Source organism: Entelurus aequoreus, linkage group LG01 (assembly GCF_033978785.1).
Source record: "Entelurus aequoreus isolate RoL-2023_Sb linkage group LG01, RoL_Eaeq_v1.1, whole genome shotgun sequence".
NCBI classification, from domain to species: Eukaryota; Metazoa; Chordata; class Actinopteri; order Syngnathiformes; family Syngnathidae; genus Entelurus; species Entelurus aequoreus.
This window is the reverse complement of record NC_084731.1, coordinates 93143934-93161013: the sequence shown is the minus strand read 5'-3', so window position 1 is coordinate 93161013 and position 17080 is coordinate 93143934. Positions and strand designations below refer to the sequence as shown.

The 17080-nt window shown below is 39.5% G+C and overlaps 2 protein-coding genes across 5 annotated transcripts in view; one reads left to right on the top strand and one right to left on the bottom strand.

The window, feature by feature from the left end:
- Positions 1-1634: 1634 nt before the first annotated feature.
- On the top strand, positions 1635-15440 carry LOC133659392 (uncharacterized). Of its 2 annotated transcripts, XR_009827639.1 has the most exons (12): positions 1635-1865; positions 1961-2040; positions 5246-5404; positions 5464-5589; positions 5677-5849; positions 5915-6101; positions 7778-7798; positions 7872-7892; positions 9731-9757; positions 9830-9892; positions 12307-14547; positions 14625-15440. XR_009827639.1 is itself a non-coding variant. In XM_062062159.1 (11 exons), exons 1-11 carry the CDS (start codon positions 1855-1857, stop codon positions 12324-12326), a joined length of 888 nt encoding a protein of 295 aa, XP_061918143.1. In that variant the 5' UTR covers positions 1635-1854; the 3' UTR covers positions 12327-15440. The 2 variants fall into 2 exon arrangements, 1 of the variants encoding a protein (XP_061918143.1); XM_062062159.1 differs by having other exon boundaries at positions 12307-15440.
- The window catches only part of slc19a1 (solute carrier family 19 member 1), a 15568-nt gene continuing 13749 nt past the window's right edge, over positions 15262-17080 (bottom strand). For 2 of the 3 annotated variants that reach the window (XM_062062120.1, XM_062062129.1), the window contains exon 6: positions 15262-16800. In XM_062062120.1, coding sequence (XP_061918104.1) covers positions 16606-16800 — 195 coding nt within the window. In that variant the 3' untranslated portion in view covers positions 15262-16605. The remainder of the gene's footprint in view (positions 16801-17080) is intronic. The other variant, XR_009827628.1, reaches the window with a different exon arrangement.

Here is a 17080-nt window from a genome sequence, read left to right as displayed (position 1 = left end):
CCTAGATGATCCAAGATGGAGGCTGGATGGCTGTGACAGAGGGGTGCTGTGAACTACTGGACAGTTTAGCCAGGGTGATTGATATGTTGGGACGCTCATATTGAGATTAGCTGGTGGCCGTAGGACAGGAGAACCCTGCCTGATTTGATAGCTCCGCCTCGCGGGCGCCGCCGATGGTTGGCTCATATGGCGTGTTAGCTGGCTGGGCAAGTCTCTAGCATGTATCGCCATGTTCCACTCGCTCACCTTGTCGGCCGCTCCCGCCGAAAATGGACGATCGGGGATAGCGTGCGCTCCGTGCGGCTGGTCCTCCATGCACACAGACTCGGTCTGTAGGCTGAGTAACTGCAGCCGCTGGGCGCCGACGCTCTCTCCTCGGTCCTCCGCGCGGGCACCATGAGGAATGAGGGACTGTGGGAGGCTAACCTGGTAGCCTTCAAGACGAGTTGGAAGCTGTCGCTGTCTTGCTCCGAGTGCGCCGCCGTCTGCCGCTGTTGTTAGCGCTGCGTCCATTTCTCCGTCGCGAGTGAAGATAATCCGGCTCGAAGGACCAATATTAAAGAACTATATGTTTAAACTGATGTTGTTGTTGTTGTGCTGGGACTCTTCACCCGTGAGCGTACTCCGGTTAGGGAATAAGGACACCGTTTTACTTTTTAACTTCTTCTTTATATATTGCTTTGTAGCAGCAGCAGCTAAGCACACTCTCAAGTACACACACTGTTTAACACATTGCCCGAAGGACCCCGGAAAAGTAAACATAGCTGCCCGGTAAACTGCCTGACTCAAAACAGACGTAACTTAAAGGTGCATGACTACAATAATAGCTTGTTTACGTCAACAATAATATAGTCAATTATATTCAACAATTATCATATTAAATAGGGAACTTTCTCTTAATCTTCTGACAAAGGGAATTTATAACAGTAATATATAATTAATTGATGTACTGTCTGACTGAATTAAATGCAAATGAATAAATATGTAATTATGCTGCTGGAGTAAACCCCTGACGGTGTTATTAACGTTTTCGCTTTTTGTGATTACCATGAATTGATTACGTGGACCCCGACTTAAACAAGTTGAAAAACTTATTCGGGTGTTACCATTTAGTGGTCAATTGTACGGAATATATACTGTACTGTGCAATCTACTAATAAAAGTTTCAATCAATCAAAAAAACTTGCCAGGTGGTGGTCATCTTGGTTGTGTCAAGTTCCGATTAAAGGCAGTAGTGTACTGTATATTAGAAATAAAACATAACTTTAAAAAACAACATTTCATGCGGTTTAATTTATTGTAAACACCACAGCATATGCTATTAATTGTATTTTATATTTAAAAATCTTACCTTTGAGATCTTTGTGCCCTAAATACGTCACGCCCCCATGAGCTGCGTGTCTACAGCTAGTAGGGGCAAAGTGCCATAGCGGCAGAATGCGTTTACAAAATACGCCGTTCGGTTGAAATAAGCATACTGGGAATAATATTTCATTGTTAAAGTTTTTGTACAAAACAAAATTTCTCATTAATAATACATTTGTTTGCGTTGACAGCATACAAATGAGAAATTAGCAAAGTTTGAATGTATTACAAATAGGAAAACTAGCCCCCTCTAAGATGGCCGCTACGTCGGCACGTCGCAGAGCATGGCAGCTACTATGGTCTCATTTACCTATTTATATCTGTGTTTCGGACTTTCTGGCGACTTTGTTTGAATTTCTTTGTTTTGTTAAAATTGTGTTTGAAGACTCAATTTAAACTTTTTAAATGAAACTTTTAATAGGACGTCTGGTGAAAATGTTTTTCCGTGTTGTGGGCGGGTCCTTTTTCCTATGAGACACTTTTCCGGAAATGCTTGCATGGTGAGCGTGATGATGCGATCTATGACCAATCATTTGTTTTTAGTGTAAACATTGTATATTGTAAATTGTTTGTCAAATAACTGCTATGTTCCCAGCTTGGTGATGGCCGAACTACCGAGGAAGTTACAGGCCTGCCTGGTGGTCATCTCCGGGATTTTAACCTGCTGCTGCACTGGTACAGTACACTTTTTAAAACTCTTTTGAACATCGAAAGGTAAAGTTTTGTGGAGCAATGTATTCACTCTAGTTCGTTTTGACGTGGCTATACCATTTTAAAGTCACATACAACGCATGCCAGTTTTACAGTCGCAACTTCGCTAATTTCAGTACAAAACCCAAAACCAGAGAAGTTGGCACGTTGTGTAAATCGTAAATAAAAACAGAATACAATGATTTGCAAATCCTTTTCAACTTATATTCAACTGAATAGACTGCAAAGGAATGATACTTAACGTTCAAACTGGTAAACTTTGTTATTATTTTTGCAAATATTAGCTCATTTGGAATTTGATGCCTGCAACATGTTTCAAAAAAGCTGGCACAAGTGGCAAAAAAAGACTGAGAAAGTTGAGGAATGCTCATCAAACACTTATTTGGAACATCCCACGGGTGAACAGGCTAATTGGGAACAGGTGGGTGCCATGATTGGGTATAAAAGTAGCTTCCATGAAATGCTCAGTGATTCTCTAACAAGAGTGGGGCGAGGATCAGCCTTGTGAACAAATGCATGAGCAAATTGTAGTTTAAGAACGACATTTCTCAACCAGCTATTGGAATGAATTTAGGGATTTCACCATCTACGGTCCGTAATATCATCAAAAGCAGGGGTCCCCAAACTACGGCCCGCCAGCGTCCAAAATCAGGCCCAAAGGAAGTCCCAAGTATTAAAAAAATAAATATATATATATATATATTTTTCTGTCTTTTCTTATCCACTTTGTACCGCTTGCTACTCACGGTGTCTCCTGGCCGCTCAGGCAAATCATATTGTCTAAAAATGCATTTTCTCATCGATAACGTGACATCGCGCACGCGGAAAGTGCGCTATATATATCTAATATATATATATATATCTAATATATATGTACAGTAGTTTGTATATATATTTATATATACATACAGCCCGGCCCCCGGCTAAATTTTTTAACCCAATGCGGCCCCCGAGTCAAAAAGTTTGGGGACCCCTGATCAAAAGGTTCAGACAATCTGGAGAAATCACTGCACGTGATTGCATAAAAAATATATTTTAAGCAGCATTGTTACTGCACGTCTCGCACGTCATTATGTGCATGCCAAGATTAGATACAAAATAATACTTTATCCTACTTTTTTTTATTCCAACTTTTTTTATTGGCATTTTCAAATACAGAAAAAAGTGCAAGTCGAAACAGTAAAATTCTAAAGTCAGAAAATTCTTCACACCCTTTCCCTTGAAACCCAAATCCCCCACCCACCCTCCCACCCCACTCAGGTCACACTAACAAGGGACATATGGCACAATCATATAACAAGTAAGACGGCAAAGACAGACATTCACACACACACACACACACACACACACACACACACACACACACACACACACACACACACACACACACACACACACACACACACACACACACACACATACGAGGCCAGAGACAGACAAACAGGCTGAAAGGAGAGAAAAGGGAAAAAATATTAAAATTAAATTAAAATAAAATAATAATAATAAATAAAAGGGAGATTATTCCTCATCTGCGTCTGGGGATAAATCAAGAGAGTTGACATACAGCAAAAAAGGACTCCATGAGCTTTCAAACGCTTGAGCCGAGCCCCTTAGCGAAAACCTAAGTTTTTCCAGTTTTAGATTGTAGAGAACCTCTCTAATCCAACGGCCGTGTGATGGGGGGCCAGCCAGCTTCCAATTAAACAAGATCAATCGCCTGGCCAGCAAGGTCGTAAAAGCAACAGCAAAAATGGCTGATAATGGGTTGGGGGGAAAGTTTTGACCGTATGCTTTTCCGATTGTGTCAAAAATGTCCTCCCAAAAGGAACATAGTTTAGAGCAGGACCAGAACATATGGACATGATCTGCCGGAGATTGTTTGCATCTATTGCAGGTATTGCTAACAGTGGGGTAGATTTTGGATAGTTTTGAGTTAGTATAATGAATTTTATGGATTACTTTGCATTGGATGAGACTATGACGGGCACATATTGAGGAGGAGTGGACCAGTTTCAGGGCAGAGTCCCAGTGTTGGTCGGATATGTTGGTATTAAGATCGCTCTCCCACGAGGCTCTTATCACTGATAGAGAGTTTGGAGCAACTGAACTTAAAGAGGTACATAACACAGAGATACATTTTTTATGATTAGGGCTCAAAGATAACAATGTATCTATAAGAGTTTCCGGAGGACGATTCGGAAAGTGTGGGAACTGTTTCTTTACGAAGTCCCTCGCCTGAAAAAAACGAAAAAGGTGGGAGTTCGGCAGATTGTATTTGGAAGAGAGTTCAGTGAAGGATGAGAACACTCCATCTGTATAGAGGTCTTTCACAGTGGTGATACCATGATCGTTCCAAGTCATGAATGCGGGGTCAGTACGGGAAGGTTTGAATAATTGGTTTTTAAGTAGCGGGGTCAATATAGATGGGCCCTGAAAACCCAAGTGTTTACGTAGCTGGTTCCATATTTTAATGGAGATCGATACAATGGTGTTTGCGGCTTCAAGTTTAAATGGGAAAGGGAGTGATGAGAATGTAATGAGGAGTGTGGGATCGCCGTTTCAAGGGATACCCAGGCCGGGAGGGTCTGAGAGCCTCCATCCATCCAGTATAGGAGTTTCTGTACGTTAGCCGCCCAATAGTATTGTCTAAAATTGGGGAGTGCAGGCCCTACTTTTTTTTAAAATAATTTTTTTATCCTCCCCATTGGCTGAGAGCTTGATTTCTAAATAAGTACATCCACTTCGCTATGATGTCACAACGTAGCCAAATGAGTATCCAACATTGTGACAACATTTATAAGTCAGAAAGGAAGAAATTCATCATAGGTCCCATTTAATGTTTTTGATAATGAGACCATATTTGTTGTAAAAGTTCTATTATCTTATATATGTAAAAAAACAACAACCAAAAAACAGCATTTTGACACAGCAAAATGCAATGTGACTGTAGCACCCGAATGCTGCAATTAACACGGCCTGAATAGTGAGTGTGCAAATGGATTATTAACCCACTTAATGCTTACTGGAATGGTTACAATTCACAATTAAAAAGGAGAGAAGAAGTGGAAAATAAATATTGTCATATTTGATGAGTGCACAATGTCAATAATCAATTTGGTACAAGTAACAATTTGTAAGTATCGTAGCAACACATCTACCTTCTTTTCAGGATCAACCATTTTCAAAAAGGTGGGTGATGAAGTTGTCCTTAGGCCTGATGCGGCTCCTGAGACCAGCCCCGTAAAAAGCATCGTGTGGAATCACGGAGATGACATCGCCATCCAGTGGGAGGACGGACAAAGCACGGAGGTGTATCGCCAGTTCAAAAGTAAGTAATCACATTTAAAGTAAATTTGAGGTTGAATGCTTACCTCATGTGTCTTAAAGGCCGCACTAGGCTGAACTACGCCAACGGGGAGTTGACCATCACAGGGTTGATGCAGAATGACAGTGGCTTGTACACACCCGAGATCAACTTAGTCTCCACTGCACCGACTCATCTCGCTGTTCTATGTAAGTGGATAAGCAGCGCATACTTTGTTTGCTGCGGGAGAACATCAAGGAGAAAAGAAGGTGAAGCTCTTGTTGCTTTTTCATTAGTGCCCGTCCCTGAGCCTACTATCCAAAAGTCCTGTGATGCTGAGATGACGGAGTGCACTTTGACGTGTGCTGGCAACACCACAGGTGCCGAACCCGTCAATTACACCTGGACGGTTGTCGAGTCAGAGAAAACCAACTTGCCCAAGGACTACAAGGACTACAAAGTTCAAAAAGTACTTTGCTGCAAATGAAACCATGTATTATCAAAGATGCTAAATGTGAAACACTCACCTCTCAGGACAGTTTGGGCGAAGGCGAGATCAGCTGCGAGATGAAGAATCCAGTCAGCAAAAATGTCAGCCCGTCTACTCCCAACCCGTTCCACACTGGCGGAGAGAGCATGAAGCTCAACACGGGACTGACGGTCTTCATCTGTATGCTGACTGCAGTGGTGCTGCTGGTGCTCTTACACAAATGTAGAACAGGTGAGACATCAGGACCATTACACCTCTAAAGTCCTTTTGATAAAGATGCAGTTTTTCAGGGAAAAATAGGGCAGCACAAAAATGCAGAAAAGTGACTAAGAAAGTAATATTGTTAGTGAAGTGACACTCGAATGCATGTTTGTTTTTTTATTCAATAATATTGTTAAATTGTTATACAAACATTTTAATCTACAGTTAAAAGATTTTAATGAAAGGGGTCCGAATATTCAAAACCAACTTTTCTTTCCTTTTTTTGTGTATTTGGGATCCCCATAAATCTCGAAAATTCAAAATCAAACCTTTGAGGCATGGCAGAGATATTTATAAAACAATTTTGCTTCTTCAAAGCATTTTCCGTATTTTTTGGAGTATAATTTGCTCCGGAGTATAAGTCGCACCGGCCGAAAATGCATAATAAAGAAGGAAAAAAACATATATAAGTCGCACTGGAGTATAAATCACATTTTTTGGGGAAATGTATTTGATAAAACCCAACACCAAGAATAGACATTTGAAAGGCAATTTAAAATAAATAAAGAATAGTGAACAACAGGCTGAATAAGTGTACGTTATTGACATATTTTGCTTTAGTTACGTCAGCAGATATCTCCATAAATGGTTGATGTTTACCAGGTGTGCTTTGCCCAAGTCCGCCATTTTTATTCAGTTGTTTATTCAAAGTTGAATCAATAAGTTCCTTATTTTTCTCTATACTCTTGTTATGGGGCAGGCTGTCTCGTACATGCACATGCATGATAAAATCCTCTGCTGTTGCCATTTTTAATAAAAAGTAGCGTATAGTTTTAACTTAGCAAGCCCAGCAAACTCCATATGGAAGCGCTTAAAACTACAACACGGCTGATGGGGTGGAGACGCAGTCAAAAGGGGCTTAGTTGGGAGGAGGATGTTTGGCATGTAAATAAGAGCGCCCAAAAAAGGTGTTTTCTGAAGAGATGGTCAGAAAGTGGCTTGAAGATGATCAGTACAACATAATCTATGCAACATTTTGAACAAAGGACCACCATTACATGAAAGACCACATTACATAAGACCACAAGGAAGTGTTGTAAGGCAGACTTTTCTGGTGGCAGCGCGGCAAAGAAAAGGAAACTGAAATTAGTAGAGATGTCCCGATCAACATTTTTGGCCTCCTATCCCGATCCAATTTCGAGGGCCGATGCGATACTTTGAAAATAGATTATAGAATTTAAAATGTTTTATTGCCAGTAAGTAAACACATTAACACATTTTTATAAAGCATACATTTAAAATCGTTGTGTTTGGCCCACGGCCCATTGGCACATTTTCACTTTGGCTCTTGGAGGCAAAAAGTTTGGGCACCCCTGATCTAGATCGAGGCATCTCTAGAAAGTAGTCATAATAAAATGCTCCGAAAGCGAAGACACGCTGAGTGGCTGCATGCTTTGTCCCAAGTCACTCAAACGCCGCAACCATCATTAAGGCTAAAGATTGTATCTTTTGAACATGTGATCGGGTCTGCTCCTATTATATGGACGGTGATAACTAAGCAGCGTAGTGGTTGAGACTTCCACAGGGATACAAGGATTAGTTCTCCATTTTATTGCCACAACAAACTTCACTTAACTTGCTTGTTTTCTTACAAAATGAGATCTGGATCTGGGATGTTTTTTAATACGTCTGTTAATTTCTCACAGGCATGTGGTTCTTCCAAAAAGGTAAGCATAAGTTAGCATTTTGCTTGTACTGAACACAATTTTTTTATATATGTTTGTTTTTTAATCCCTACAGAGTCTAATCCGTGGGAAGCAGGTTAGTATCAAACATAATTTTTTTCTTAAAATGTACAGTAATCCTTTGTTTGCTACATCTAATTGGGTTCGAACTTGACAGTGGTAAATACATTTCCACGTAACCGGATTCTTATTCATAAATGGAATCTTTTCAGAGGTAATAGTTTCTAAAATCGTTTTCTAAGATTAATTGTTGTTCTTTTATCAATGTGGCGCGTAACAATGGCTTGCTCCATTGGCATGAAAATTGAAGTCCCCTTGGTAAAAACTTGTATTTCTACTGTATCGTGATCACTGCAACATGTCAGAAAATACATGATGAATAAGATCTTAATAACTTATTTTAAGACTTACTTTAGGCCAAAAATATGTTGAAACATGATTGAGTGAATTCGTAAAGTTTTAAGTGCTAAGTGGCGAGACTGAACTTATGTCTATTTCTAAACAAAATGTTGAGGCAGGTTGGCCAAATACAAAAGAGCAGGGCTGGGCAAAAAATTACAACGATCAATCATTTTTATATCAAGCTTTTGTACTCCAGAATATAGATTAGTTCAACATTTTATTAACTTACTGAGTAAACAACTGGGTTTGTTATTTACTCAACATGTTTATTTTAGATAAACATGGAAAAATATTATAAAAATATTGAAACTTTTTACTCAACAGTGAAACACATGTAGCCAAATATGAAGTAGTTTGCAGTCCTGGGTGTTTCTGCAGGGATGCAATAAACAAATGAGGACTTTTTAAAAATGTAAACATTACTATTTTCAAATTATGATGCGACAAATGCTGTTAACATCATTGCTTGTGCTACACTGCAAATGTGCATCATGTTTAATAACAATATAAATTAGCTAGTTTTAAGTTAAAATAAACTAAACTGCTAATATGCTATGTGTGCTGGCAGCAGTAGGAAGCTGTGCAGCCTCTTTTTTTCCTTATAATGACTTGTGGAGTACATTTTCAAATGATTGAACACATTAGTTGTTTACACGTGTTCTGGCGACATTCCCCATTGGAATTCAGGCACCACCTGCATATGCACATGAATTAAAGGACTGCAGAAATGTAATTGCGCTTTAAAGGTATGTGAGTAGAATCGTTACACCAAATAACACTATATTTTTGTATTTTGTCATTTAATATAAATGTTTCACATAAACAATTTAACAATCTAATGTACGATTTATTAGGTTATGGATTCATGCTTTTGGTTTCCAGGAAATAAACACACACAACCTATTAAATCATCAATTTGATTATTTGTCATTTAATATAGATGTTTCACACTACATATTACAAAAAATATAGCATTGTTTAGGGTAACGATTGTACTCAGGTGAAATATGATATTAATTGCGCAATTACATTTCTGCATTCCTTGGATTGATACACATGCGCAGAAGCAGGGGATGCATGAATTCCAATGGGGAGCATGTCTCGCCAAAACACTTTTTGTCTGGTACTGTACATGCCTTGCACATTGGCTTGATTTGCCCTGAATCACTTTGGCGACCCAAAGCACCAATCTCTCCGATAGCCTCATCTTTGGAGGATAACTCAAAAGTTAAGGCTGACTTTAATTTTGCTGCCCTCAACTGCACATTAAGCTCCAAATTCATTCACTGTTTGTGTGTGTGTTTTTTTTTACTTACAAGTGCAGAGGGAAAAAGCCTACTATGATTGGTTGTTGTCATGGACATATCCGCCATGTTTGATAGAGTTGATATGCTAATAGCACAGCGGATTGACCTGAAATGTAACACCATCATATATTCGCCCAGTCTTAAAATAGATTTAAGCTCCAAAGAATATCTGAATAATATAATTTTCCCCTTTCATCCACCACAGACTTCTGGAGGAGGACGGAGAGGCAACGTAAGTTTCAGGTGCTGTGTATTTTTTTTTTTTTAAAGCTTTTAAAATCTAACAAAAAACTCCTATTCGAAGGCGGAGACGCTCTTGAATCAAACGGCAGAACAAGCCATCAAGAAATAGCACAAACAGAAGAAGGTACTCTATTGCCTCAAAGAAACACTATTTTAAAGGGGATCTGCTTTTTTTGTGTTTGTTTTGCCCATCATTCATAATCCCTATGTAAGAAAAGAACATGTTTTTTTTCATGCATTCTATTTTGTAATATGCGGCAAGTACGAGGTGGCTAACAACGCAGCTAATGGGAGTACCACTCTAATGTGCCCTCTAAAAAACATCCAAAAACTGCCAACAATACTCCATTTACATCTCGTGACCTGAATGTTAACTACCGTATTTTTCGGAGTATAAGTCGCACCTGCCGAAAATGCCTAATAAAAAAGGAAAAAAACATATATTAGTCGCACTGGAGCCCGGCCAAACTATGAAAAAAAACTGCGACTTATAGTCCGAAAAATACGGTAGTTATTAGCGGTATTGTTATTATAAGCACTGACGCCAAGGAACTACTTTTAGCCACGCCGTGATCTTAGAGGTAACTAGCTTATGTAGCTATTGACATACTGAGGCGGTGAGCTGCTACATCCCCTCTGAGTTGGTGGAAGTTGATCTATCATTTAAATCATGCCTCTCACTTGTATTGTCGAAGTTTGTGGCCATAAGCCGAGAAGTTGCTCAACTTTAATATTCAACTCAGACCCGGAGATGGCGAGAAAAACACGAAAACACGCTTTTTTTTGCTTGCTTTTTTTTACTTCCGTGAGGATTATGATTAATTCTTCATCTAAACGGGAAGATACAGTATTAACATCCTATCAGTCAGCATCACACTGTGAGCAGACATTGTACAGTAAGTGTTTGTTATATTCTGTTCTTAGATTGTATTTAGTTTTTAGCCCTGGGGACGGCGTGGCGAAGTTGGGAGAGTGGCCGTGCCAGCAATCTGAGGGTTACTGGTTCAATCCCCACCTTCTACCATCCTAGTCACGTCCGTTGTGTCCTTGGGCAAGACACTTCACCCTTGCTCCTGATGGGTCCTGGGTAGCGCCTTGCATGGCAGCTCCCGCCATCAGTGTGTGAATGTGTGTGTGAATGGGTGAATGTGGAAATACTGTCAAAGCGCTTTGGGCTCCTTAAAAAGGGGTAGAAAAGCGCTATACAAGTACAACCATTTACCATTTACCATCTGAGCAATATTGCTACTTGCTGGATCTGCTTATCACTTAGCTTCTAAAAATATAATCCCCATATTCAGGATAAAGAATATATCGTTTGTCCTAGGGGTGTAACGGTACACAAAAATTTCGGTTCGGTACGTACCTCGGTTTAGAGGTCACGGTTCGGTTCATTTTCGGTACAGTAAGAAAACAACTAAATATAAATTTTGGGGTTATTTATTTACCAAATTTGCAAAATTTTCCACCAAAAATATTTTTCTTAGTGGAATATTTGATGAGAAGTAATCAGAACCTTGGATAGGTCAATAATTCATAATAACATTGATTTTGATTCAATATTATGTTTTGAGCAATGACAGTTTGAAAGAAAAAAACAGCTTTGTTTTATTAGTCAACATTGCAACTTTTTCTAAATTACATTTAACCTTTAAGCTTTTTTATTTCACTTTTGTTATGTTTTTGTTTATTTTAATAGTATTTTTAGAATGTGCCGTGGGCCTTTAAAACATTAGCTGTGGGCCGCAAATGGCCTCTGGGGCACACTTTTGACACCCGTGCTACAGATAATAAAAAATTAAATGTGATAAATCTATGGATAAAAAGCAGAGCCTGGCGACGCATGCGCGTTTATCATAACTCTCTCACTCTCTCTGTCTCTGCCCCTCCCTCACGAATGCTGCTGCGCGCACAATTTGTTTTGTTTTTAACCCCTTCTTAACCCTGAACGTACATTGAAAATACACGCAACCCTAACTCAAAATGTTGGACATTTGAGGCATTTAAGAAACTCCGCCCTGACAGCTCCGCAAAAGAGGACATGTCCGGTGAAAAGAGGACGTATGGTCAGTCTATCGTAGCCTGTTAGCTGCTAGCATGCCGTGTGTTGTGCCTCGGTGTGCATTGTTTACACAACTTATGTTACGCTACTTAATATGTCCGTGTGGAAACTCGTTCAGTACACCTCCGAACCGAACCGGAACCCCCGTACCGAAACGGTTCAATACAAATACACGTACCGTTACACCCCTAGTTTGTTCCGAAGTAGTCGTCGTCTCATGAAGTCTGCCATGATGAAACGATGTAGGTTTTTGAATGTTTTTGAGAGCGCTTTATGGGCGCAATAAACGCAATGACTGCCATTACCTCCATTGTTAGCCGACTTTAGCTAGCGTTTATTTAGGAGTTAGAAGGCATAAAAAACATGTGTGCTTGTCTTACATAAGAATTGGGAAATATAGGCAACATTCCAAAAAAAGTGCAGTTCCCCTTTAAGAAATGTCTTGCAGACTTTGATCTCTTTTCGTCTTTTTGCAGAGGAAGCACCAATGACATAGGTGGTCCAAAACCTTGCATTTAGCAGCAATCTGATGGTGGTTAGTGTGAGCGAGAGCCATACCATAACTGTCTACCGCCCCGATTTTGCCAGGAAATCCCTATTTTGTCCTTCTTTCCCAGCAACTTCCTGGTCCCGTTTACCCCCAATCCCCTGGATTTTGCTCTCCATGAAAAGCTATGGGGTCCGTTTGACTCAAGCCTCGCATGGCGAGTTGCATGTTACGTGAGTCAATCAAATCAAAAACACGAGAGATGATGTACATGAAGACGACGGAGTAGACATTTCTGCCAACTTTGTGCAAATATCTTAAAAAATGGGAGACATTATCTTTACCTAAAGAGCATGCAGCTAGTCACACTACATTCACCTCATGCTTTCTGTAACATAGGTTAGCCAGCCTAAAAATGTCTCAACTAGGGATGTTCTGATCAGGGTTTTATGCTGCCTATTCGGTTGATAACAATCACATGTATTTATTTTTATGATGAGTGCTATTGACTGTGTAAGAATATCAATATAGTATTTAAACTTCCTTATTTTAGTTTATTAAATACAATTATTTGATATAAAGTCAATAATGCACACTAACTTTAAACCAGTTCATTATTTTAGTTTATTAAATACAAATATTTGATATAAAGTCAATAATACACAATAACTGAAACTAAACTAAACTACTACTCTTTTAAATCCTTCGGTTTTTGCCTTCAACGTCCTCCTGTGTCCAAGGAATAGTTCGCTAAATGTGTAAACATTAATGAAAACAAAACATTATTTTGAGAAAATGAAAATATTGACCTACTGTAATCACTCTAGTATCGATCATATACTGATGCTACCCTTAGTATTGACACTGCCAACCAATTTATGGATGATCCGCTCTCTAACATGTGTACTGCGACAACGCTGACACACCAAGGGTTGTTAAATTATCCTCTCTATAGACTATTATTAAAAATCTACTTAAGATATTAAATGCAGTTGTATTTGTTGTAATGGAGGTTATCATTAGCATAGGGTCGGGCTCCAAACGGTGTGTAGGGACACAATTAGCTGCTAGTTGCTCGTCAGTTGGGGGACTAAAAATAAATACAGTGTCAGAAAGAGGGGATCGACGTTTTTGATCGACATTTAGGCATTTGCCGATCAAATACTTAAATGTGAATCGGCCAATACTAACTGCTGGCCGATCGATCGGCACATGCCTAGTCTCAACCATAAGCATTTACGCAATGTAACAGGTTTTCTCACTTGGGAATCCTTATATATTTCATATATTATGATAATATCAGACACACTAAAAACCTATGGTGCAGTAGTTAGTGACACTATGTTGTGATTCACAGGATATGGGTTTGAGTCCTGTTAAGAACCGTTTTATTTAACACGTATTCTAATAAAAGTGTTTTGAAGGTCTAGTCCTGTTACACAAAAGACACTTCAGTTTACCCATACTGTATCCATACCAGTTTGCCTACCGCAGCAACAGAGAGCACAGACAACGCGGTCTCCACAGCCTGACACTCTCTACTCACACATCTGGATAACAACATAGTTCAGTATTCAATACTGTCATTCCATTAAAACTGGTTACCAACCTTGGGCACCATCAACCTTTGTTAATGGATAATGAAATTTCTGACCAACAGGCCACAGCATGTTAGTTCAGGACATACCTGCTCCTCCGCTCTCATACTCAAAACAGGCATACCACAGGGCTATGTGCTTGGTCCCTTTCTCTATTCCCTCTTCACCCACGTCTTTACACCTGTGCATGTATCCAACTCAATTACAACATTTACAAATGACACTTGGGGGATTGGCCCCATCAGTAATACAATGAGACAGCCTACAGGTTGGGGGTACAACGTTTGGCTGCTTGGTGTGAGGATAATAACTTGCTACTTAAAACTCCCTCAAAATTATAGAACTCATTGACTTCAGGAAGAAAAGAGGCACATCAAAGTCCATATAGCACTCATCATTGACTTCAGGAAGTTAAGAGGCACATCAAAGTCCAATCAATGTAACTCAACGGCTGTGTAACGAGTCTTCAGAATTCAATTTGTTGGTATCCACATAACTGAGGACCTCTCCTGGTCCTTCAACCTGGTCAAAGTTCATCAGCGCCTCCCTTTTCCAGAAGTCACTAAGGATGCACCTCAAGGATACTCAAGAGCTTCAATTGAGAGCAATCCAACCAGCTGTGTCACAGTCTGGTAAGGGAACTGCACTGTAGCAGACCAAGCGGTCTGGCAAAAAAATCATATACTGTAAAGACTCACTCTACTTACAGACATTGAGGATGTTGAGAAGAAACATTGCATGCATCAAACGCACAACATCCTCAAGGACACCTCAGACACTGCCCACGGTCTGTTCACCCTCCTGGACTAAAACTAGCAGGAACAGATTTTCCCCAGAACTCTCACTGCAATTTGTCTTTTAATTGATTTAATGGCGATTTGTGCAAAAAATGAAAACCCCTTATTTGTACCCATTTTCCCTGGAAATCTATCTATTTTGAAACAATTGTTGATATGGTATTACGAAAGTTTGGACAGAGAAAGAAGGGAATAATGCGTAGTTCAGAATTGCCACGTGAACTTGAGACAATACAAGGAAATCCTGCAGTGTCGGCCAGCATACCTTACACAGACTGACACCAGGAGTACACCAGTACAGTGTGCTGTCCTGCAGCATCCGTGTGAGGAGGGAATGCACTCATAACAGACGGGGGAGGGGGGGTGCGTGGAAGAGACCATTGTCAATTAACAATTGTATCATTGTGCACATCTGATATGTTTTAATTGAATGCATTTTTCATTTCAACACTAACCCACTTTTAACTTTTTCTTTTGCATTTGATACTGTAATATTTTTTTTTAAATGCACTCTCAAACGAAACAAAAATAGACACTAGACAGTTAAGCTGCAATTAAAATGGTTTAATTTAAAAAAAAAGATAGACGTGTGTCAATTTCAAATACACCCACATGCACTAAGTCGAAATGTTTCACTACTAAGTCTGTAGATGTTTTCTGCAAAAAGAAAATGACTCTGTATCAAAAATGGTGACAATGCTTTCTAATAATAAATTTCCTACCACAAATAGTCTTCTAAATAATAAAGATGGTGTTCTTGTTGCACACACACCAAGGCTCTGGTTCATGCCTGCAGCTGCAGAAGTAACTAGCACACAAAACAAGCAATCATCGCTGAGGGGTGCAGATCAAAACACTGCATGAAAAAACATATACAAGTACAGCTGAACAAACAATACATTGACTTGAAGTTAAAATATGTACCTCTACTCTCTTTGAAACCATCAATTTGAAGGCAGTAACTTCTCCTGGAAATGGTAGAAATCAACACGGGTGAGACCAAGACTATCACTACTACAGTTTAATTCATTTATTCTGGAAATGTACAAAGCAAAAAGTTTTACAGCAATCAGACAAGTTCACAGATATTTTTAACAGCAATATTGTAACATCAATTTACATTTTTCACATTCCAGATGAGTATCATTATACTCAAAAATGCATAAAAAGTAATTGTTTAATCAAAACCTGCAAATAGTTCTTTTTGCATATGTAAGTACATGAATGATCCTTTCATGTCGTCTCTTCCTATCATTGTGAAGCAGAATTCACCAAGCGTTGGCTTGTTCATCCACTAATAGGGAACTTAAACTGGGTTTAGACCGTCGAGAGACAGGTTAGCTTTACCCTACGGATGAAGTGTTGTTGCAATTCCCATGATTATCCAGCACAAGTGCTTGTGGGCGTCAAAGCCAATAGGGTAAGTCAAAATTTTAAAAATAAAACTTCCTATATGGCTGAATATGTATGCGTACCAGGAACAAATACATAAAACAGCTTAAACTTCATTACATTGAATTAAAATGATTAACAAGAGTATTTTGTTAGTGCAACTGACACCAACGCTGGGGAAATAAGTGATTTTTAAAGCAATGATTTAGAAACAAATCGTGATTTAGCAAAGTGTTTAGTAGTGTCCTCATAATCGCATAATCAAATCTTTTGTTTGCCGTCCCTGAATCAGGAGGACAACCGAATCCAAAATCAGCTCAACCTGACCTTCATTGGGGGGTCCCACAACACTGGAGCTTAGTGTCGTTAAAAGTGCGTTAAAACAAGGTGAAACTTTCCGTACCTGACACTTGTACCAGCCGGCTTGTGAGGCACTTACGCACGATTCGGACTCATTCAAATGAGTGAGAGGATCCTAACAAGTACTGTATGTGGACAATGTTAGGTCTTGGCATTGTTGCTGCTGGACAAAGGTTCTACCTCAGCGGTGATGTTGCTGAGCTCAAACGGTTTGGACTGCGGGCCGGCGCCGTCTTGTTTCTTGGGCTGGCTTCTAAAGTGACGGAAGATGACGACAGCGGCACTTACACAGTAGACGACAGTGAGCAGGGCGAAGTAAATGAAGTACACCAGGAACTGGGGAAAAAAACAGAGCACTAATCAGGATAGAATGTTCCGATAATTGACTTTTTGGGAGAAAATTTAAAGCTGCTGTATGTCGCAGAAAGGAACAGCAATCCCGCCCTCTTCCGGGTCTACCGATGCAAGCTACGCCGCACTAATTTAACTTATAGTTGTGACAAATATAGGAATTTTTAAAATAGGTTGTCTTAAAGCACTATTGGTAATATGGTAGCAGTTATTGGTTTTAAAAAATATATATATTTTGAGCCAATGACATTCAGCAGCTTTAAGT